The 23,728-nt window shown below is 58.3% G+C and overlaps 1 protein-coding gene across 5 annotated transcripts in view; it reads right to left on the reverse strand.

The window, feature by feature from the left end:
• The window catches only part of TET3 (tet methylcytosine dioxygenase 3), a 104,690-nt gene extending 82,924 nt beyond the window's left edge, over positions 1-21,766 (reverse strand). The window contains exons 1-3 of one of the 5 annotated variants that reach the window (XM_075556929.1): positions 21,585-21,766; positions 20,064-20,800; positions 5,180-5,236 (exon numbers count right to left, since the gene is read on the reverse strand). In XM_075556929.1, coding sequence (XP_075413044.1) covers positions 5,180-5,236; positions 20,064-20,366 — 360 coding nt within the window. In that variant the 5' untranslated portion in view covers positions 20,367-20,800; positions 21,585-21,766. Of the gene's footprint in view, positions 1-5,179; positions 5,237-5,578; positions 5,709-20,063; positions 21,177-21,584 lie in introns of those variants that run through there. The other 4 variants (XM_075556928.1, XM_075556931.1, XM_075556932.1 and 1 more) reach the window with 4 other exon arrangements.
• Positions 21,767-23,728: the final 1,962 nt, after the last annotated feature.

Genomic DNA, 23,728 nt, shown 5'->3' on the forward strand with positions numbered 1-23,728 from the left:
TGGATGCAGTAGAGCAGGCAAGCAGGGGGAGAGTCAGTCCACAGAGCACTGAGCTCACTTTCAGGACCAAGTCCCTCTCAATGCCTTTGTTTCCTCTGCAAAGCCCAAGAGGTTAGAATTACATGTGAAAAATGCGTGGAGGCGGGGTTGAGAAATCCAATTACTTAATCACCAAGGGCACAATGGTTCCAGGCCACAGAGGTAACCAGGATTTGCTCAGACCCTAATCTTATAGTCCTTGGGAGGCTTGCCTCTTAAGGAATCTCTCTTTATCAAGAGAGGTGATACCTCCCCCAATCCCCTACCTCGCTCTCCTGCCATATCAGGAGATGGAGTAGAAAGAAAACCGTATTTCTACTGTTTATGTCATCTTCAGCACCTCAAGAGGAAAAGCCAAAGATCCCTAACAGGGGGAGGGGAAAGGAAAGGAGAAAGAAAAAAGAGGGGGGGAAAAACTTTGCAGGGAGGGGAAAGGTTGGAAGGGAAAAACATAGAGATGCTCGAAAAATATTGAGCGGTCTGTATTTAGATGTAGGGGACCCCTGGGGTGTAGTGGGCTACACTTTAGACTGCTGGCTTTAGGGTCAGAGGTTCAAATCTGCCAGTCACTTCTTGGGCTCTCTACTCCCTTCAACCATCTCAGAAGCCCCCAGGGGCTGTTCTGTCCTGTCCTGCAGGATTGCTATGAGTCTGGACACAATGGCAGTGGCTTCAGTTTGAGGCTGGTCCTTAGCTATCAGGGTGGCATTTCAGTCAGCCCCTACAGGGAAAAGAGTCACCGAATGGAGAACGCTCAAACTCCAGGGTGGGCCCAACCTTCCCCCTTAACTGTGCTCTCTCTCACTCTGCAGTCCACTCAGTCTGTCCTTCGTCTTCCGCTCCCCGCCATCTGAAAGGGCAGGGGCATTCCGATCTGCAGGAACCAGGCTGGGGTGCCAGCACACCCTTCAAGGGAGAATCCCTGGGATTCTCAGCAACGGAGGGTACAGAAGTGGGGAGAAATCGTGCCCAAGCAAGGAGCAGGGTTGCCAGTGGATGCCATGGGAAACGGTTTTTCCCCAGTCCCATACACCCTGGCACAGAAACCCACCAGGAAGACACAAGCAGAAAAGGAGTAAGCCGTGGCGAGGCAGCCTGGGCACCTGTGTGCACCCTCAGCCCTGCCACCCCGAGGAACGGCTCAGACAGACCTGGGTGGGAGAGGTGGCCCAGGAGCTCCCAGGTGGCCACACAGGGCACAGATGAGCTGCCAGTCCGCTGTACCAAGCAGGACACCAAGCACTCATCCGCAATGTTTTAGAAAGTTAACGCAGGAAAAAATAAAGTTAAGCTTTCCTCACGCTAGAGGAATTCTAGTAACTTGGGGTGGCAACCCCTGAGTTCTAAAAAGAGACGCTGAAGCCCATACCTGCAGAATGGAAGCATCAAAGAGCAGGCGGGAACAAGACTGACACCTGCACTTCCCACCACCGCCTCTCCCAGCCAGTGGGGGACAAAGAGGCAGGACAACGACTTTCAGGTTCTAGGTGGGCAGCCCGGGCACAGTATTCCCACCCAGCTTCCCCTGACCATCAACCTACCTTCCTTTCCACACCAACTCCCTTCCCAATAAATCCACTGCTGACCACCCCAACAAAACACTAGCTCACAGAGAGCAAGCCCAACTGTGGCTTTCTTCCTTCAAGGTGCCTTGACCGTCAAAAGTCTGCCGAGCCAACCACAGCTGGGGCGAGGGGGTGGGGGGATGTTGTCAGCCGTGTGTAAGTTCACATACCCCAACACAGAGCTAAGATCAAATGTATCTACCACATAAAAAAAGGAAAACTGCCAAGGCAGACCTTCCCACTTATACTTAGGACTTCGGGTCGTTTGGAGAGTCTCTGAGTCGCTTCCTTCAATGGTTTCGTGTGCGGATCAAATCACAATGATTTCGCTCATCCCCCAGGACTGTACTGAGACTCGGGAGAGGCGCAGAAGTGGAAAGACAGGAGGAGGATGGGAAAGAAGCCCGAATCCTGGACAACATCATGTGCAGGTTTTATTCCAAACCACCCTGTCCCCAATCACCCAATGCCTCCCAAAGTCACCAACTGAGCACAAGGGCAAGATGCCCAAATGGGAGAAGAACCACGTTCCAGCGGCCAAGGGTGGAAAAATAGGGAGGATTGGTAGCCCCAACCTAAGAAGAACAGAGAGGACTAAAGCCAAGCCAAACCAAAGCCCTTCTCTCACCACCCCAGGGCACCAGCACACAGAAGGGGCCCTGGCAAGACCACAGAGCCCAGCATTTCCAGCAGACATGTCCACCTGCAGCTGGATGGAACACCATGCTCAAGGTCCCTGGGCCAGCTCCAACATCTGGGGCAGGATGGTGCTCCCTTCTGCCCAGTCTCACTTCCCAAAGCTTGTTCTCTCTTCCAGGACAGTCACGGAAGGTTGGGGTCACCAAGGAGGTAGAGCTGAGCGCTGGCATTCTATTAGGCACTGGGGATAGCCCGTCTCTATCCCATCCTCAAACTGGACACCAAAGTCCTCCAGGTTCCTTCCTCTCTGCCCCGCTCACCTGCGTCTTATGTCCCAGCTGCACTGTGCCTTGTAAACAGCTCCTCCCCCCCCACGCCCCCAGAGTGGAAAAGGCCAGCAAGGAGGCACAAGCAGGGGCAGGCAGGGCCCTGGGCGTGGAGACTCAGGAATCGGAGCTCCTTTCTGGGTTGGTCAAATGTGAAGCTGAAGACAGGGACCCGGTCCAGCCCCAAATAGTCTGCCTGGCTCCCACAGGACAGAGGGGGGGCGGGGAGCGGTGGGCAGGCGCAGGAGCCTGAAAGCAAGGCAGTGGGGGGGGGGTCTCTCAGACTCACTCCAAGTGACTACAATACCCCGAATGGGCCTGTGCCCCCAGCATCTTAGCTTCACCTCAGAAGACGCTCTCACAACACAAGCGGATGGTAGAAAGAGACGCTGCCCATTTCCCCAGGTTTGGGACACCACACCCACCTGGCCACCGGAGAAAATGCCGTGTGGAAGAAAGGTGGCCGCAGAACTGAGGAGCTCTGACCTGGGTGTTTGCCGGACAGAGGAAGCGACGACTCTCACAGGCAACCGTCAAACAAGCACAGACACACCTCGGAGCCTTGAGAGCTCACCCAGCTCGGGTCCCACTGGGAGAAGGGTGAAGGTGGAAGACTGGTTTTCCAGGTTGCCCTGACACATGCCCACAGCCCTCAGGGGGCAGTCACTGCTGGGCTTCTCAGCAGACCTGCAGAGGACTGCCGCCCACCCTCCTGGGCCAGCAGAAGGCAGGCAGGGAGAAATGGAAGTCACACTTGGAAAGAACCCACGGGAAAGCCTGGGTGCCAGAGCCCCGGCTTTAGCAGGAGGGGTGCTTTCGGGAGTAAACAAACCTGCCTGCGCCCTTTCTCCCAGGGAAGGGGAAGCTCTGGCTGATAGGGCCAGAGACACCGGAAGGATGCTGCCCCTCCATGAGCCTATCTAGCCTCAGCACCCTGGGTGGGGGACAGCCCTGCAAGCAGCACACACATGCTGATGGCTGGCTCCCCTTGTTAGCAGAGGGAGGCCTGGGGAGGAAGTGGAGGTGGAGGTGGAGGTGGTGGGGCAGTCTCTCTGGAGAGGCGCCAGTTGCAGCTCAGAGCTCTCTCCTCCCCACCCACAGCCTCACCAGTACCAACCACTTTCCACTTGCCTCAGGGCCTCCCACTCGCTCATCCCAGGTTTGGGGATCGCCCACTATGGCCAGCGTCACCAAGACATGCCCAGCTCCCCAGGGAAGCTGGCACCACCTGGCTCTTCTCCTTCCCCCACAAGCTTCCTTGGCCTTCAGTTCCTTGTGTCCAGGCCAGGGACCCACCCTGCCCTCCTCACCCACCCTGCCGCCTCACCCAGGAGCCCCCACCGCATGTGGGGAGGTTGGGCCCCCACCCAGGCAGTGAGGCAACAGGGTACCACTGCTGGCACCTCCTCACAGCTTCCCACAGCCTTCCCAGGAAGCAGTAGGAGGGCTTCCAGGGAGGAAAGAGTAGGAGCATTTGGGGACACACAAAGCAGCTACCGAGCTACTTGCTGCTGCCGGAAGAACTAGGCTCCGGAAGCTCCCTGATGTCTGGAGCCGGAGGGATGGGCGGGCAGGAGCAGCACCCTCCATCCTAGGAGGCCAAGGCCCCACCTGACCCACCCAGCACTGACCACGGGGTGCACATCCCTTCCTCAGCAACTCTCCTCTAGACTGGCTTGAGAAACAGCCGCAGTGAGCTGCCTCCTCCTGATTCCTCTCCCTGGGCCAGCCTAGGACAGATACTGCTGAGTAATCCTAAACTCACCATTGCTCCCCAGCCCTGACAGCAGGAGCGAAGCCCACAAAAACCTACTGATCCCGGGCCCTGGGCCCACCTGAGAGGGACGGCCTTCCACAGGACATGGCTGGGGCTGACTTCCCCCACCACCCCACTGGACTGGTCCCTCCCCAGCCTACCCTCCCCCTGGGAGAAGTACAGTCCCCCTTTCTTTTCCTCCCACACACCTGAGAGCACTTCTTTCCCAGGCCCCAGACACCCAGGCACACAGACCCACAGCAGACGCCCGCTGGGTTCCCAGCCATGAGGTTGCATCAGCCCCCACCCTACCGAAAATATCCTCACCCCCACCACCTCCTCTCCAGCCATCTCCATGGTGACAGCAGCATTGACTAATGACACCCTATCAGCCTCAGTCTCAGGAGCGCAGTTCCCTCCCACCCCCCCCTCGGGATTTCTGCAGATTGGATGCAAACCAACAGGGCCAGGCACATTCCCAAGAGATTTGCAGGGGTAGGGGTAGGGCTGGGGTGTGTGTGCATGTCTTTAAAAACAAACAAACAAGCAAACAAACAAAAAACAGTTCAACAAACAAAAACCCCAACTGCACCCAAACCCTCCAGCTGAGAAAGCAAAAGACATCCAAACAAAACCCCACACAGGCCTGAGAACTCATTGGCTGCCCACACCCACACCCCTCCCCCTCAGCTGCTGTTACACACAGTGGGAGATTAAGGGGTCACCAAAGAAGACCCTTTATTTTTATCCAATCCTGGCAAACACTTCACCCTTCCCCGCCCCCACCGAGCGCGCGCGCACGCGCGCTCACTCACACACACACACACACACACACACACACACACACAAGGTACCTTGACAGTCGCCCCTTGTCCCCACTGCCCGACTCCTTCACCAGCCTTTATTTCCACCTGCAAGAGAAGCCAAGGGGGTCGAATGAGCCAAGCTGATACCTGGAATGAAGCAGAGTCCTTGGGCTGCGTGCGCCCCCCCTCCCCAAAGCCCCAGGACCCCGGCGGGAGAGGAAGGCGCAGGGGAGGGGGGCGCCGGAAGAAAGGGTAGCAAGCAGGCCGACTATCTGCTGGCCTCCAGCTGCCAACCGGAATCGGCGCTGATAGGCTTCTCCGCCTGACAGTGTGTTTTTGTTTTCATCCCTCCGCCCCAACCCTCTGGAGCAGGGTCCCGGGGACGCTGCCCCTTCTCCCCGCCCGCGGCGGCGCCCCCCGGGCCCGCGCCCGGCCCTGCAGCTCTACCTCGGCCGGCCTCCTCCGGGGCACCGGCCGGCCGCCGGCCTCCCATGGTCGCAGCCGCTCGGAGCACAGGCAGGAGGCAGGCACTGCAGAGGCGGCGGCGGCGGCCAGCTGCCGGCTGGGCTCCGCTCCCCTCCCCTCCCTGCCGCCCGGAGGATGGGGTGCGAGGGGGCGGCGCGCTCGCCAGCCAATCCCCGCAGCCGGCCGGCCGAGCGGGGGCAGGGCCGGCGGCTGGACCTGCCCCGCTGGGAAGCCGGGGCCCCGCCGGGAAGGGTGCTGCTGAGCTGGGCTGGCGGCTTCCCAGGCGCGCCGCCGCTCCCAGGCCGGCGGGCAGGGGGAGGGGGATCCCGGCGCCAGGGAAGGGATCCTGCAGGTACAAAACCAGAAGGCGCCCGTGTCCTCCTCCTTCTCTGCATCTCCGGGGTCAAAGCCAGCAGACTGCGCCCAGAGGACGCCGGTGGAAAGCCAGCGGCTCGAATCCCGGGAAAGGGCATGCTCACCGACTGCTGGAGCAGCAGCAGCTAGGGGCAGCGAGTGGCCCCCTGGGGCAGGAGGAGTATTCACCCCCTTCAGCCTGGGGACAGGGGTGGGGGGCGACGCTGAGGAGCCTTTCACTTGGCAGATGAAACGGAACACGGCTAGTGACTTTACCCAAGGTCACTCGGGTCTACAAGCTCCAAACACCGTGCTCTTAACCATGATCCACGCAGGTCCCCAACCCCCACACTCCCAGCTGCCTCACCCAGTCAGTCCAGCCCAGCCCAGCCTTTCCCCCACCCCGCCCCGCCCCTACCTCCCCCAGCATGCCACTCCCTCCCCCATCTGGACAGTCCCGCCAAGCCTGCACTGTGCTCTCTCTTGGGAAGGTCGCAGGAGGCAGTCCCCACCCCAGACCTCAGGGCTTACTACTCCGAGGAGGGGAAGTGGCCCTGACCACCTCTGGGAGAGCTTTCCTTAAACGCACAGTTTGCAGATGGGGCGACCCCCGCTCCAGGATTTAATTCCTGTGACCTGCTGGGTCCATCCTTCTCTACCACCGGCCCCTCCTCCCGGCAGTAAACACCTCAGAATCCCTACTTCCAAGGCAGGTGGGCTGCCACAGACTCTAGCACCTCTCCTGCCGGCGGGCTGGCCTTACCTGACCGCTGTTGCCTCGTTTGTAAAATGGGGCTAAAAATAGCCGCCTCGTAGAGCGGGGAGGATTCCGTGCAGAAATTCCACCCGCTGCCTGCCACACTGGAGCCGCTGGGCGATGCCAGCACGCTGACTGGCGCGAAGAGCTCCCAGGTGCAGCTTTTATGCCCACAGATGAATAAGCGGAGGCCACGCAGGGGCGTGACTCCCAGGACTAGTCAGGATGACGTGCGCTGCACTACCCACTCCACCACAGGTGGCCCCTCCGCAGACTCACGAGACCTCACTCACAGTGGGGTGAGTCGCCTGGCGGGCGGCAGCAAAGCTGGCCTCTGGTGAGGAGATTCCAGGAGGTACAGGGGCCCACACCTGCCTCACCGCTGGGGGCAAAGGGCAGCCCTCATGGACTCCTCCCCAGAACAGAAGCTGGTGACAAGCAGGGCGGAAATTGACCTTGAGCAGCCTGCTCCCCTCTTTGGCCAGGCCCAGTGGAATCCCTCTAGTTCTGCTCCTCTCCCCACCCCCATGCACACAGTTGGCTTTGAGGGGAGGCTACCTCTCCAGGGACAAACAAGAACCCTGACTTCTGCTGCTATATCAGTAACCCGGCGCCCGGTGCACACAGCTCTTCTGAACTCCCTCCACCCACAACCATGTCTCCTAGGGGAAATGGACGCAGTGGCTGCCATTCACTCAATTACTTGCTGTCCACACTCTGCTGGTGAGGGGTAGGTATTCGGACCCTTCTAAGTTCTAACCCCTCCCCTCTTGGTGCGCCTCCCCCCATCACTCACGGTGGGTTTCCTAGAGTTGAGAGACCCATCTTTGCCCCAAGGAGCAACTACCCAGCGCGTAACCAGTTGGCTCCCTGTAAGTTATGAAATCTGAGAATAATAACTTTCTCATGCCTCGGAGAATTTGCCGGTGCTGCTCCTTTGGCCTGAGCCGCACCCCGACCCCTGGTCCTCCACCCCTACCCCCCAGGGAGCTAATACAATACAGTGCTTAATCCAAAGGCTGCCTCCTTCCACAGATGTTCCCAGACTGCCGGTCACCACTGGCAACACCCACTCCTGGGCCCTGGAACTCCAGTCACAGGCAGTGCAGTGCGGCTATTTATTTACCCGGCGGTCTTCCCCACGTGGGCGGGGGGACTGGCTCACCCACAGAGCTGGGCTTTGCACAGAGCTGGAATGTGCGAAGTCTGTACTCTGGGAGGGTAGTGAATACGGGGTTGGGCACTGCAGCCAGCCGGAGGTCAGTTCCTGGGCTGACTGCTCTCTGAAGTTCTGAGGGGCACCTGCACCCCAAGCCTTCCTATCAACCTGCAAGACCCAGGTGTTCCTGGCTCCTCTCTGTCCCACCCATCCCCATTCACAGGTCTGGTCCTGCACCCCAGCAGAGCCCAGGGTTCTGAGGAAGTCCACTGGTCCCCACCTGGCCCCAGAACCCAGAGCACGGGGGGTGGGGGGGGTCCTCCAAGCATCAAAGATATGTGTGCTCCCTCAAGACAGCCTTCTCCTCAGTTCCTGCTTGCTTCCCAACTCCACCCCAGTGCTCTTCTACATTTCTACACTTGGGGCCTTACAGTGAGGAACTTAACACAATGGCCAAGGAAGGGCCCCTCCCCACCTTCCATCCCATCTCCCAGAACCTGCCTCTTTTCCAGATCCGGCCACAGCCCCGCCCACTGGAGGAAGGCAAATAGACACACACGGCACCCCCAGGGAGACCAGGAGCCTGGAGACTGACCTGCAGGCCAGAGCCCACAGGACACCCTGGGACACCCACGCAGGGGAGCATTTACCAAGCACCACCCCAAGTGGGCCTCCAAACCCAGACCCTGACAGACAGCATCTTATCCAACCCTCAGAAGGGCCAAGGAGGCAGGTGTTGGTCGGTCGTGCCCATCTTACAAGTGTGGAAAATCAGGCAGAGAGACACAGCTGGCGCATGCCAGCACTGCTCGCGCGCTCACAGGACGACAGCCAGGGCTGCCCTAGCAGCTCTGAAATTTTCATATCAACCTACCTTATCTAGAGTCCGCAGGCCACTCAGTGAGAACAGCTCCTCCAGCTCTCACCCGGGCTGGGTTCTGAATGAGGTCACTCTCTACAGGGCTTTACGCCAATGTGTGGCCCCACTTCCACCAGGAAGCCTCCTCCAGTTAGTTACCCCAGTTCTTGTCAGCCGGCCAAGGGCCCTTCTACCATCTCCTCTTTGGCCCTGACCCTCAGTGCTGGTATCTGTTCCCTCTGTACACCTGTCCCACCTCTCCACTCAAAATTGCTCGGGGGGTGGGGGGCGTTCCATCCAAAGCCCCTGCAAGGTGAGTTTGCCCAACAGCCTGCATGTTGAAGGATCTTGCTTGTGACCAACTAAAGGAATTGTTGGAAAGCTCCTCCCCTCTCCCACTGCACAAGGGTCCTGCCAGAGGAACCCATCACCCCCTCCCTCCACCTTCGGAGGCAGCGTCAATTCCCCAGTGTCCACGCATCAATTTCCACCCAAGTAATTGCGGCCCATCACACACATCATCCCCTACATTGGAAACGCTCTGCAGTTGTCATGGGAACTGCCTTCGCCTTCATTCACTGATCAGGCTTTGCAATTAGCTTTGGCAACCGAAGTCTGTGTCAACAGCAATCCCAAGGAAGAAGTCGAGGAGGGAGGGACGGAGGGAGGGAAAAAAGAAGGATGCTTCTCTTCCCAGACACAGTAGTACCGGACAGTACCAATATCCTCTCTATGGAAGATGGTTGCAAACCAGCCCACAACTCCATCTGTGGTTCCCAGACCAGTGGCCACGGCAACTCCGCCCACATCCCGAATGCCCTTTGGGTGCTTGTGAGATGGTCTTCTACTCTGTGAACCTCATCAGTCTGCCCCATCCTGAATTCAACCGCCTGGGACCTCCCCAGAATGCAAGCAAACAACAAGGGACCACAGGATGCTGTTGAGAAGGGGGCCACGAATGCCGAGTGGTTTAAGAAGCCTTCCATGAGGGATGAATACAAAGTGTCCTCCACCTTCCACCTCAAAGCCCAGTGATGTCTGCCCGTGTGCTTCCACAGGCCCAGCACCAGCCCCTCACACAGTGTGTACACACCCCTCCTCCTCTTGGAAGTCCTGTCCTCCAGCTTCACCAAGCACAACAGGGAAACACTTAAAAGTACTCCCTGGCCTGCACGCACAAGCCTCAGGAGAGGAAGGCTGGCTGGCCTGTGCCCTCAGGGCACCCCGCCCAGCAGCCCTAGCCCTCGATGCTTATAATTATTAGTTCCCAGCTTGTCTCCCTTCCCAGACTGTGAGCTCATTAAGCAGAGTTACCGTTGCCTCTGCGCCGGCTCAGCTGGTTGTCTCCCACGAGCACGCGGTGGCCAATAGTCCCATTTGAGGTTTGCTGAAAGGGATTGGGACGTCATCTGCGGGCTACAAGTCGGAGCTGATGGGAGTTCATCTCGGAAAGCTGGGAGCAATGTCGGAGGGCACTGTCCTCTCCGACACAGGGACACAGTAGGTCCTGGTACCCAGGAGTCTTGCCCCCTCCAGTCGTCTCCCTCCCTGAAAGGGTCTGTCACCCCTCTCTTGTGGAGGTGGGGGACAGAGTACTCCCAGTGTCAGCCGGCACTTTTCCCCTTATAGGGCACAACAAAGAATTGTTAGAGAGAAAAAGGGAAGACCTATCAATGCACACCCATCCACCCTTCAGTGGCTCAGAAGGGAAACCTCTCACCAATGCTCTCGTTCCGCCAGGCTCCCCTGGCAGCAATCAGGAGGGTCGCCGTGGGGGCAAACTGTAGTGGGGCAAATGTTCTCAGGAGCTCGCCAAACCACACCAGACTCCCAGCCATCCAGTCAGTTCAGAATCCTAGCAAACCTGCAGGACAGGACAGGACAGTACTGCTGCCCCTGTGAGCTCACTCTCCACAGGTGTGGAACCCCCCCTTCCTCCCCAGGAGCAGCTGGCGGTTTCAAACTGCCGACCTTGCAGGTCACAGCCCAACACAGAACCACGACACCACCAGTGTTCTTTCAGGAGCTCACCCAACTTCAACCCCAAGAATCTGAAACCACGGCTCTTAAAACCACGTGTATGTATACTGCGGATGGCAAAACTCACCATCTCTTCTGTACACCTTCAACTGAATCACAATACAAAGTTTACAAACTAAGACGTCTCTCAATGTATCAGTGTATGAAAATAGCATGCCATGATAAAACTTGATTCATTACAGAAATCAGGATCATTTTGTTTAGACAGTCTAGTAACATGTATACCATGTTAATTGATCCACAGAGAAAAGTTATTCTGTGAGAAAACAATGTGGAACAACTCATTAAAATCCTGGGAGACCAGGCTTTGGGATCAGATAGGGCAGCGGTTCTCAACCTGTGGGTCGCGACCCCTTTGGGAGGCGAATGACCCTTTCACAAGGGTCGCCCGATTCCTAACTGTAGCAAAATGACAGTGATGAAGTAGCAATGAAAATAATTTTATGAAAAAAATTAAATGTTGGGGGGGGTCACCATAACATGAGGAACTGGATGGAAGGGTTGAGGCATGAGGAAGGTTGAGAAGCCCTGAGATAGAGGCTGGTGGGACCCGCCCTGAGATTACAATCCTTGCTCTGCAGGTGTGGGAACTACGCTTAACTCCAGTCAAGTTCGAAAAGACAGCATTTTCACAAAGACAAAGTTCAGAGCGAGGGTTAGCAGAGGAGGAGGGATGGGAACAGGAAGCGCCAAGAGGAAGTGGGACGTGTGACAGTAGTGGAGGATGAGCTGACAATCAAGAGGTATATACACTGTCGAAGGTCAGACTGGGGCGATTGCTGTCAAGCTTCACCCCAATCACTTTGAAAACACTCGATCACAGACCAGAAAGCCCACGAGTCAGTTCTCCTCTGTCAGAGAACCGCCCACAACAGCTGCATCCAGACAGGAGGCTGCCAGGATGTCAGGGGCGGTGGCGGCCGGCTCCACCGTAACCTACAACTTTCAGGTGAAGCTGAGAACTTGATTTTTAAACTGTTCCAACCCAAGATAGCTGCTTCTTCCATTCACGAAGGAACCAGGACGTCGACCCCACGGTGTTGGCTTCCTCTTAGCAAGAGACCCAACATGGAATCACCACAAAAGGAAGAGCCTCCCTCACATCGATCGGCCCTGCCAATTAGGTCCCAGCCTTCCCCTAGACAGGGGCAAATACAGAATGTGCACGCTCTCCCTCTCTGGGCTAGATTTTCAACGGCCATAAATACAGGATAACTTTTTTTACCCCCAAATATGGGTTGAGTCTCTCCGCTCACAACTTCTGCTAAGAGGTCAGTGCCCTCATCTCCACAAAGGCAGGCATCCTCCCCTTCCACACAAGTAAAGGCCTGCATTCCTCTACTCTTCAGGCTCCACACAACTACTTCCTTCGATTGTCCTGCACGTGACTTCGCTCCTTGGGGTGGGCTGTCAGCAGGCTTCTCAGAGTTAAGCTCGTGCGCCAGCTCTTCCTCCTTGCTAGGGCCCAAGAGTCCCTTCTTCACCCTCTCCTTCCCTTTCCTGTCTTTGCATTACCCACATCGAATGCACCTGCACTTGGTCGGGATCCCTTGTACCAACCTGCCCAGCTTGTTCTCCTTAGCTCCTTGTTCTCACCCCCTCACCTCCGGAGCCGACCCGGCTACAACCTGCATCTTGTGAGGAGGCCACACATCGCTTCGGTTCCATGAACCTCCAGATCCACTGGCTACTGACTCTAAGACGTACCTGCCCCTCTCCTCTTCACAACCACCACCACCGACTTCAGGGGGCTCCAGCACCCCAGACCAGGCTCCGGAGTAATTATTTCCCAAGAGTCCCTCTCCGAACTGTTCTGAGAACGCAGAGGTTTTTAAAGAGTTCTCATGTTAATCTCAAGGTTGTTTCCCTGGTGTATAGAATGAAAGATAGGGGCTTGTCGGCCTCCTGCTTATCAGCAACTCATCAATAGCTTGTACTCTATGCTGGCTTATCATGTCTTGTATCTGCCCCCCCCCCAGCCCTCCTCTTTGTCACACAAGTGCTGTAGACCCATGCTCATCAAGCAGATGGGTATCCGAATGGTTCTGAATCCATAGATGTGGGGTGGAGCCTGAGGCTCTGCATTTCCCACCAGCTTCCAGGTGAGGCCAGCACTGCGGAATACCAAGGTGGTCATCTGGTTCTGAGTAATCCAGTGGCCAGGAATCAAGTGAGTGATCTACTGAGCAATCACTAGATTCCCATGCAACCCTGAGGCTTTCTTCATTTTTCTGACTTTTCCACAAATGGGCATCAAAGGAGGTCTTCTATTTGGTTGACTCTGTCTTCCACTGATTCAGTTCTATCCCTACAGACCCTTCTATTGAGTTGCCCAGCTGAACTCTAACTGTTAACTGTTAGACTCCTACTTGCTATTTTAATTGTTTTAACACTGTATTCTGTTTGTCTCTGGTATCATCCTGAATTCCTCTTTGTTCCTTCGGCCTGTGGCTCTTCCTCGATCTTTTAGAGATATCTGTAGATTAAGTTCTTCAAATTCCTTTTCAGGTAGTTTGTTACCATTCCATCCTCCAGAAGGTTTTCTGACTATTTTTGGTCCCATGCTTCCCTATGGGACGTGACACTGTCAGTTTTCCCCAAGGCATGAAGGTGTTATTTATTCAGTGGATGTTTGTTTGCTGCCCCTTGTGTCATCGATCTGAGAGACTGGGCATGCTTCTACTCTGGCTGCTGGCCCGCCTGCACGAGGGCCCTCCCTCCCTGTCTCTGGGGCAGGTGAGCACAGGTCTTCCAGGGCAGCTGAGGGTGCTGGTGGGGTGATGTGGCCATCTGGCTGCTCACCAGGCCTGGGGGCAGGGATTGAACGGTCCGTGTGTGCACTGCTGATTGCCAGGTGGTCAGGGGAGAGTGCCAGGGCCATCAGCCATGGAGCGGTTGATACGGAAACTCTCAATGGTCCCCAGAAGGCGGGAGGGGCTGTGTGGGAGTGGTCAAAGTAGACTTCAGTCTCTGGTTGCCAGAGGGGAAGGAGGGGCTGCAGAGGACAAGATGAGGGACCGAAGGGCAGCTGAGTTCCCTTGCCTGATGTGTGCTGTCGGTTCTCCGGTGTCTGGCACAGTGATGTGGGCCTCTGACACAGGTGACAGGTATAGGCACTACTGGCCCTGTGGCCCCCAGAATCAGTAGCTGGGACATAGGAACAGGCGTCACTGCTTTGTGGGCTCCCTGTACTAGAGGCCAGGAGGGGATGCTGGCACTGCCAACCCACGGACCATCCATGGGCCCCCTCAGCTCAAGGGTAAGGCAATGGTGGATGCCTCTGGACCATGGTCTTGTGGGGTGTGGGGGGTGGCAAGTTCCGTATAAGGATGGGAGGTGTGAGGAGGGGAGGCACCCCAGGTTCACGGTCCACTGGCAATGGGAAGTGCCCTGGGTGAAATAAATATACTAACTTTTGCAGGGTGAGGAGCACTCCTGCCTGGCTCTGGGCAGGGGTGCAGAGTCACTCCTGCGTGGCTGGCATCAGGTTGATGGGGGTTCCGGCCAGAAGCACTGCTTGCTTTGCCTCAACAAGGCCACACTGTGCAGGTTTGGGTGGTAGGGTACCCATCGTTTTTGTACAGTCTCTCCTTCCATGGGGCACTCAGGCCAACCGTCCACGCTTGCCTTCGAGACTCAGGGTTTTACATCTGAGCTGTCTTCTACGTCAACCCCCTTGTTTCCTTGGGTCTTTGTGGTTGAAAGAGAGGCAGGAAGGCATCTGACACCGCCATCTCGGGTGCCCATTGCCTCACACACATCTACCGAGCTTTCCCAAGCTGACTTCTCCCAGAAACACCTAGGAGCTAGACCTTATCCTAGGCAGATTAAGCCAGAACCTCGAGATCGTGCACCCCCGTCACCCACTGCTATCACGTGCAATCCTGGGGAAGTGACCTCAGAGGGCTGAGTGGAAGTGCCCCAGCGGGGTCCCGAGGCCGACTGCCACCATCTTCCTCCATGGTAGGTTTGATCTGCTGACCTTTCAATTAGCAGCCCAGTGTTTTAGGTGCTGCCCCGCCAGGCAGGGGTTTCTTACTCTTAAGATGCTTTCCAAGTGATTCCAATGTGGAGTTCCTGAGCCACACGGCTGCCATTGAAATATACTGACAGACGTACCTACTGAAACTAAGCAGTTATACAAAATGCATTCCACGCATTACGACTTCAAGCCAAACGGAATCAGTATTTGGTCTGAGGTTCTGCCAAGAGTTATTGCCAGCTGTTTGCTGAAAACCCCAACCCGTCAGTTTGACTAGACTGCTCTCTGAGGCTCCAGTCACCGTACCTTGGGAAGGCTCTGCTCTGGGACTGTCAGAAATTGACAAGCTTACACAGGCGCATCATTTCCAAGATCTCTCCGGAAAACCGGACTTTGTGCTTGTCCCTGCCCTTCCGAGAGTGCCTGAGGCCAGCGGTCCTTGGGAGTGAGTCCGTACAACATGCTACAGCAGCCTTTCCAACCAAGGCCCCAGAGCTGTCTCCACGCTAGTTAAATCCACCCCAACCCTGTCCCTCATGACAATTTGAAAATTATTCAAGAGCTACAATATATTTTGACAAGCACATGAAGTCACCATTATCGGAATACTACTATCCTTTATATTTTTTATTTTTCTTCAGAGCCACATGTCTGTACTGAAAGAACCGCATGTGGCTCCCAAGCTGTACACAGTGTGCCGGCCCCTGGTCTACCCAGTCTTCCTCCTGTTCTCCAGAGAAATGCAAGGTTCTCATGCACACTCCCGCTGCCGGACTTCCTGGTGCTCCTCCAAAGGCTCAGAGCTCCCTTGAATCTGTCTCGGGGGCCACGAGCCCCCTTCCCTTGCCACATTAGAGGAGGGCCTGGCAGTCGGACTCGGTCCTTCCTCAGCCCCACCCCCACAGGAGGACACCCCTTCTCCAGCATTCGGTCAGCATTTCCTTTCCCCCCCCATCCCCCGCTGCGTTTCCTTTTTAAAGAGCAGTTCTACCCGGCCAGCTAACTTCCCTTTTAGAGTGTGGCCAGAGTTAGAATCCCGTTGTTGTGTTTGAAATGAACTTTCCACACTCCATGGAAAACGGTCTCTGCTCTGCCGGCCTCTCTGGCTTCAATCCAAACACAGGAAGGTAGATCCCTTACACCCTGAAGATCCCTGAGCCATCGATGGAATCGCGGGTGCCCCCACCCCCAAACTCCAACCCCGCCCAAAATGTGCCCTGGGCCATGAATCTCTTCAGAGAGAGGTGGCAGTTAAGGGGATTAGGGTGATGGGGCGCACCACCCTGTGAATCAGGTTACAGCCCTGTTCCATGAAAAGGGAGCTTCCCTGGCATGTGGCCTCTCAACTCAATGCTCCCGAGGAATTCCAACTCACAGCGACCCTATCCACCCTGCCCTCAGAGTCACACCTGTCCCTGTGGGATCCCGAGACTGGAACTTCAGGAGAGCAGAGAGCACACTGCTTTCCTGAGCAGCTGGGGGTTCAAAACGCTTAGCAGCCCACCCGTAACCCACTGCAGCCCTATTCTTTTCCGAGCCTGTGAGAGGCGAGAAAAGTCAGCAGGGAGCGAGGCACCACTACCAAGAAAGAAGAGTATGTCTTTTGGACCCCTGATTACCTATACCATGGGCCAGACTGGAGGCACATTCCCTCAGGTAACCAATCCGTACTGCCCAATCCCTGGTGGGAGCAGGGGGGAGTCAATGCTCAGAGACCTTACAAAAAAGTTCCCCCCAGGAATAAGAGGCACAAAGGGCCTCATCCCCCCCCGCCCCCCAGGTTCTGAGCCCTCCTGTGCACCTCCCATGAAGGTCAACTCCAAGGTGGAGGAGCAAAGCCTACAGTATAGCAATGAACATGGTCACGTGTGTGACCGACAGCTGCTGCCACACTGCCCAGCCCCACTTTAGGAAAACCAGGCACTCCCCGCTCTGCCCCACCCTACCCCCGACCCCATGCAGCAGGGGGGGGGGGCTGGCTCCTGGGGGGAGGGGTCTGAGTCTTAGAAAAGGCCAAACCCCACACCACCACCCACACAGGAACCCCTGGGAAAGAGTGAGAGGTGGAAGGGAGACTTCCAACCCTGAGATGGACACCTCCTCCCCAGTCCCGATGACCACGCAGCAGCTATCAACAGGAACAGGGCTCTGGAGGAAGCAGGGAGGTTGGAGACGGTGGGAGATGAAAAGAAGGGACAGCACCCTCTGAACAGACCAGAAGGGCCAGGGCCCACACTGCCAACAGACAGCCTGAGGCCAAGAAGCTCCCTGGGATGCCTCCGCTTCTGTCCCACAGGAAGACAGAAGCCAATTTCTAAAGCTCTCCACTGAACCCAAGGCAAAGAGAATTCGAATACAAAGACCTGTCGTACCTCTCCCCGGTTCCTGGACGCCTCAGGCCCAGGTCATGCAGGCCCCTCTGCTACAGGTCTTCTGGGTCTAATGGTTAAGGCCTCAGAAGCCCCATAGGCTCTGCTCTGTGAAGTTGGTCCCAAGGGCTCTCCGCCTGGAGCCGCCACTCCGAAGTCTCTGCTCTGCCCCATGGCAAGCCTGCAGGCTAAGCCTGGACAGCGGTCTCCGGCCTTCCTACACTGGGGGTTGGAGGGGAACGACGGCGCCAGACACTAGCTTCCACCTACTATGTATTTCACCAAGTAAAGACTTCTTTAAAAAAGAAATGTGCTCCCCTCAACACCTCCACTTCATACAAAGCACATTGATAGGCAGAGAGTAAGTAATTCACCTGCTGCCCACCCTGGCTTGCCACAGTGATCCTATGAGGCAGTCTAGAACTGCCTCTCGGGTTCCTGAGCCTGCAATTCTTTACAAGAGCATGCAGCCTCATCTTTCTCCCTCAGAGCGGCCGGGGGGGTTCCAACCTCGCAGCCCAAGCATAAATAACCCACTACTCCACTACTGCTCGTTGAGTCAAAGAAAGTTAACTTAAAGCGGGGAATACATTTCACAGTTCATTTCTCATTGCTTCTCCAGAGAAGGGGGGAACTCGGTCATCATCGCTCAGCACTGGTCCAATCAGGGCTTGGCACTCAGTGCCAAGCCACCCAAGGCCAGCCAGCTACACTTGCCCTGACCTTGAAGGCCTAGTGGGGCGGTGGGCCAAGGTCCATGGGATGCAGATATCTCTGGGCGGGGTAAGTTCTTTGCCATGACCACCCAGCAGCCTGGGCTGGCAGTTTATACCCCTCGGATGACAGGGTTCTGGCCTCGCTCCCGGCTCCTTCACTCAGGTATGCCCCAGCTCTGCCAGAAGAGGAGCTCCCAGGCAATTCACAAGGGTGCCCGGCTCGGGCAACATCAGCCCAGAGAACTCAACCTGCCCCACGGCCAGAACACAGTGATGGGAGAAATGAAGGGAGACCGAGGAGGAGGAGGAAGAGGAGGAGGAACTCGAAGGAAGCTAGTAACCATCTCAAGCTTAGCGCAGGCTTTGCGGGGCTTCCTTACACACCTCGGCACGGGGTCTCAAGCTCCGGGAGGAAGGTCGTGACCACTGACCCCACCTACCTTTCAGAATTGGTCCCCAGGGCCCAGGGCCAGTTGGCTGTGAGGAAGACCTATGTGCACCTGGCAGCTTCAAGGGGCTAGATTAGGGGAGGGGACACACACATGGACGCTTCTGGAGATGTGATCCTGAGGTCTGCGCCAACCAGCAGGGGAAAGTAGGGCACAGAGTCTGTGGCCCCTGGGTCAGCACCGGCAGCTTTCACGGGGAGTGGGCGAGAGAAGGCGGAAGGTGAGAGGAGGCAGGACTACACACTACCACCTACTCGCCTGCCCCAGCACGCGGCCGTCTCTTCCCAGCCACCAGCCTCCCAGCCACAGCGCTCTGCGCGCCTGCCTCCGGCAGGGAAATGCCACGTGCCGGCCTCCAGCCCAGCCCAGGCTCAGGTGCTTGAGCTGACACCACTACGTAGCCCCCAGTTCAGCTGGCAGGGGCTCCAAACACGGGTCCAGTGCCATTCACGAGTTGTCTGGGAAAGCCAGCTGACAGCGCCAGCCGCCGACGTCTCTGTCCAGCGCTAGCTCCGCTGCCTGGAGCGACCTCCAGCCGCTGCGCTGCTCCACTCCTCCCAAACTGCTCAACTTCTCGCTGCCCTACTTCTGCCTACTCTCCGCCTTCACGGCTGCCATCAACCTGCAGCCCGGAGCCCCGGCACCAGAAGGGCATGAAAAGACTGCCAATGTTGGGCCACAGCCTCTCTGCCACCCCTGTCCGCCCTCATCCCAACTTCTTCTTCCTGCCCTTGGCCCTGCTCAAGAAAATGGGTTATTCCTTCCTGGAGTTGATGGCTGTTTCCACAGTGCATCATCCGTGTGCTCATTCATTCATTCAACCAGTGTTTGAGGGCTTCGACGCACCAAGGAACTGCCAGAGTCTGGGCAGATGAGAAAATAAGTCTTCAACCTCAAGGATTACATGGCCCTGTATAGAAGGGGCCAAGCCTACGGGTTTCTCATTACAATCCCACACAGCTTCATGCCGGCTCTCGTCATCTTTCTGGGAAAAAACTTGAGAAAACCTTCAGTCAGAGCATTCCACCCCACCAACGGGGCATCCACAAAGCCAACCTGCCACCCCACCAACGGGGCATCCACAAAGCCAACCTGCCACCCTACCAAGGGGCATCCACAAAGCCAACCTGCCACCTTACCAACGGGGCATCCACAAAGACACCCTGCCACCCCACCAACGGGACATCCACAAAGCCAACCTGCCACCCTACCAACGGGGCATCCACAAAGCCAACCTGCCACCCTACCAACGGGGCATCCACAAAGCCAACCTGCCACCCCACCAACGGGGCATCCACAAAGCCACCCTGCCACCCCACCAACGGGGCATCTACAAAGCTACCCTGCCACCCCACCAACGGGGCATCCACAAAGCCAACCTGCCACCCCACCAACGGGGCATCCACAAAGCCAACCTGGTCACAGACCTTTCTTTCCAAATCCACTGGCCTCCACCCCTTTCCTGACACTACCGTGTGCCCCACCACCACCAGCTCACCCCAAAACACGACATTTGATGCTTCCAAATCGGGACAAGAAACTTCTAGTGCAAAAGCTCACAGCCGCCCCCGACAGCGGCAGCAGATTCCCACCATGGTGCGACACCCGCAGAGGCTCGCTCTGGACGGGTGGGCGCTCCTGCAAAGGGGCCTGAGCCAGCTCCCAGCTTCGGCTCCACTCAAAGTTGGGCCAGGCTTTTGAAGACCTTGAGAGTGAGCGTAGGCCAACCTGTCTCCGACAAGGGCCCTGGCGGGTGCAGTGGAATCCCTGCGGGTGGCTTACCTCCTTGAGAAGGCCTGCTTTCTTCTTCAGCACCTCACACTTGCGCAGCTTGCATATCTGGTGCGTGCGGCGGTTGGTACAGCTGGTGCAAGCCCCGCAGTTCTCCGGCCGCCGGCAGGGCTCACACGTGCCACACCGCTTCCGTTTCTTTCGCCCATCTCCACCGCCGCGGAGTTGGGGCTCGCTGGTGGTCATCGGGAGGCCAGGCCCCTGGAAGCCCCCCACCATCACTTGGCCCTGAGGAAAGTCATAAAGACCAGGCAGCTCTGCCTGGACGGCCAGGGGCACCTGAAACTGGCTCATGGCGTGGCCAGAGGTGGGGGCATAGGTGCCGGGGCAGAACCACAGCCTAGATTCTTGCCAGTAAAGGTGGCCAAACAGATGTCCCGCTCTCCTAAAACTCTGACCCGGCTACAGGCTGGAGACAAGTAGCATGGGTCTCCCAGCGGGCGCCTCTTCTTGCTCGTCTGTCTTCACCTCCGCTGCAGCAGTCTGACAGGGCTGAGGCGGGGGCGACGCGCCCACGGGCTGGGACCCAGGACACCAGCAGCAGCCCCAGAGACAGCTATCATCTTGCCTGGGTGGGTTCTTCACCCTGGCCCGCGCCGACCGCACACATGAGGTGAGCGGGCGGGTGGGTGTGTGTCTGTCGGGGGCAGGGCAGGGCAGGGCAGGGAGTCTCCTCCTGGTACTTCTCCCTCGAGGGGGGGTCAGGACCATAAAGAAGAACAAGCTGCCTGGAAGAGACAGAAAGCGGAAGCGCATCACTAGGGGATCAGGGACACTTTTACGTGTTACTTCTTCCTGCTTCGGGAGAGAAGAGAAAATGGGGGAAGAGGACGGCCCCGCTCAAATCAAGGCCTGCCCAGAGCCTTTGGCACGAGCCAACCTGGGCTGCCGGTCTCTGGGAGGCGGCCTGGGCCAGGGGCGGGGGTGGAGGTGGGATTTCTAAGAAAGTTGCCCTGCGCCCCACCCCCACCGCGAGGGGCCAGGGCGCGTTTCAGGGAAATTCCCACACACACCCCCTCTCGGGAGGCCAGCAGGCCCTCCCCAAGGGCACACCGCTTCCCAAATAAAGTTTGCTCCGCGCTGGGCTCCGGGGGCTGCCCGGCTCTCCGGCACGGAGGCGGCCTGCAGGCCAGGAGGGCGCTCCGGGATCGCCCGGCCGCCGCCCCGCGCCCGGGCCCGGCCGACAGGGAAGGGCGCCTCGCGCCGCCGCGGGGAGCGGGGAGCGGGGAGCGGGGAGGGGGGCGCGCTCCAGCCGCGGGCCGGGCCGCGCGCGCGCCGCCGCCGCTCGGGCTCCTTTGTTCTGGGGCCTCGGCCGCTCGGCTCCGGAGGCTCCGCAGCCCCCGCCCCGCCCCGCGCGCCGCCCCCGCCCGGCTCCGCTGCACGGGGACCCGCAGCACCCCCGGCCCGTGCCCCACGCCGAGTCGCGGCGCCCCCGCCCCTGCCCCGCCCGGGCCCCCCGCCCGCGCCGCCCCTCCCCCACCCCGGAGCCGGAAAGGCACCGACTGCACCGACCTGCCCGCCGCCTCCGGGGCGGAGCGCACAAAGGGGCAAAGTTTCCCGGCCCGCGCCGCCGCCGCCACCGTCGCGGCCGCCGCCGCCGCCTGGGGCGCCCGCCTCCTGGAGCGCCCGGCTGGCCGAGCTCGGCGCGCGGAGCCCCCCGCCCGGCCGAGGAGGGGACGGCGCAGGAGGAAGGAAGAGGCAGCGGCGGCCGCGGCGGCGGCAGCAGCAGCGGCGGCAGCAATGAAGGCGGCCGCGGGACTCCCCGCCCCCCGCGCGCCGCGGCACGTGCTCGCCCGGGGACTCCCCCGCCCGGGAGGGCGCGCACGTGCGGCCCCGCCGAGCCCCGCCGCCGCCCCCGCCGCGGGCCGCGGGCCCCAAGGGGGGAGTTTCCCGCGGAGGGGGGAGGGGACGGGCCCGCGGCGCCGGGTGGGGGCTGGGCCGGGCCGCGGCGCCTCTGCACCTGCAGTCCCTTCCCCCCGGCGGCCCGCGAGCTGGGAAGGCCCTCCCGGAGCCCGCGACCCCCGCGGCCTGGCCGCCCTCGCCCTCCGGCGCTTCCGCAGCCCGCGGGCGGCGAGGAGGGCCGCGCGGGGTGGGGCACGCGGAGCGCGAAACCTAGGCCCCTCCGCTGAGCTGGCCTCGGTGCCCCCACTTCCTGCCACTCCCTGCCGGCCCGAGTGGCCCGGGACCTTCCCGGCGCCCTGGGGAGCCCTGAGCTCCGGGCCCGACTGGGACGCCCTCCACCCCCGCCCGCCCCCCGACTGCCGTTCGCTCGTGTCGAGGCAGGACAATGGGGGACCTCGCGCGTCGGCGTACCGAGTCAGCCTGGCCAGCAAAGAGAGGGTGCCCGCGGGCCGAGGACGCGGGCCAGTTGCGGGAAACCCTCGCGGGGGTCACGGCCGAACGCCCTGCCCAGACAGACCCCAGAGCCCTGCCACCGAGAGCCTCCCTGGCGTCGCGCTCGGCTCTTTCGCGTCGAAAACAAAAGACTAAGCCGATACCCCCGCCCTGCCTAGAGGAGGGGGCACCGGCTGGTCGCAGAGGGGAACCCAGGAAGACAGTGCTCTGGAGGGCATCCGACCACACAACCAAGCCTTAAAACCCAGCATACTTGTACAAGTCACCCTGGGCTACGTTCCAGACAGGGGCAAGGCACGAGAATATTTCCAAGTTGCCAAGGTGCCCATTCTTTCTGTGGCTTTAACCCCTCTCACCTGTTGTTCAGGCCAAGTTGAAATTCCAGGTTAGATTAATTCAGCTCCACCCATCTGGCCTGATGGCTAGGCTAGTGCTCACAGCCGCCTTCCACTCACCTGGGTTGCTGGGGAGAAGGGAGAGACTCTTAACGCATATACACACATGCACACTCTCACATACACACACACAGGCAAGCCCTGGCAGAAACAGCCGCGGGGCGGACTGGACGGACCAGTTTGGGTGGTGCTTCCGAGCCAGGTATCCTGGCCTGCGTCCCGCCGGGCTGAACCAGCAACTCAGCCAGAACTGGAAAACGAGCATTCGGCCTGCTATTTAGAAGGGAAAAAAGTAACTGATCTCAAGCAGCGCTGCCCAGAAGAAAGCCCTGGGCGTTTAGAGACGCCGGGCTTGTCTGGAACTTCCCCATCCCAGTGACAGTGGGCTCAGGTAGCAAGGTTGTGGAGCTGTGGGTGGTGGCTTTGAGTGTGAGATCTGCTGGCTACCATGGCCTTTGATTTTAGTGGACCGATGAATTCCTGTTGAGGAAAGTTAAGACTAAAATTGAGAAGAGTCACTTGATCACACACAAGAACAAGTCGTGGTAGTGTAAATTGCTTTTAATGTTAAATTGAACACCATTTTTTGCGTAATAAAATATACCTATTAAAATATGAAAAATAGCATGAGTTTTAACAATTCCATGTTTCCTTCTAGCTTTGTCCACTTGTTTGTTGTTGTTGTCCTCGCACCGATGGTGCAATTTGCTTTTTGTCACTTAACATATCATAAACATTTTCCTATTACGCAATCTCTAGACAGGGTGCACATCTGGTCGATAGAACCCTGGTAGTGTAGTGGCTACTTGAGGGCCTTCAATCGGCATGGTTGGCAATTCAAAACCACCAGCAGCTCCTCGGGAGAAAAGACCGGGCTTTCTACTCCCACAGTCTTGGAAACTCACA

Source organism: Tenrec ecaudatus, chromosome 8, assembly GCF_050624435.1.
Source record: "Tenrec ecaudatus isolate mTenEca1 chromosome 8, mTenEca1.hap1, whole genome shotgun sequence".
Taxonomy (NCBI): domain Eukaryota; kingdom Metazoa; phylum Chordata; class Mammalia; order Afrosoricida; family Tenrecidae; genus Tenrec; species Tenrec ecaudatus.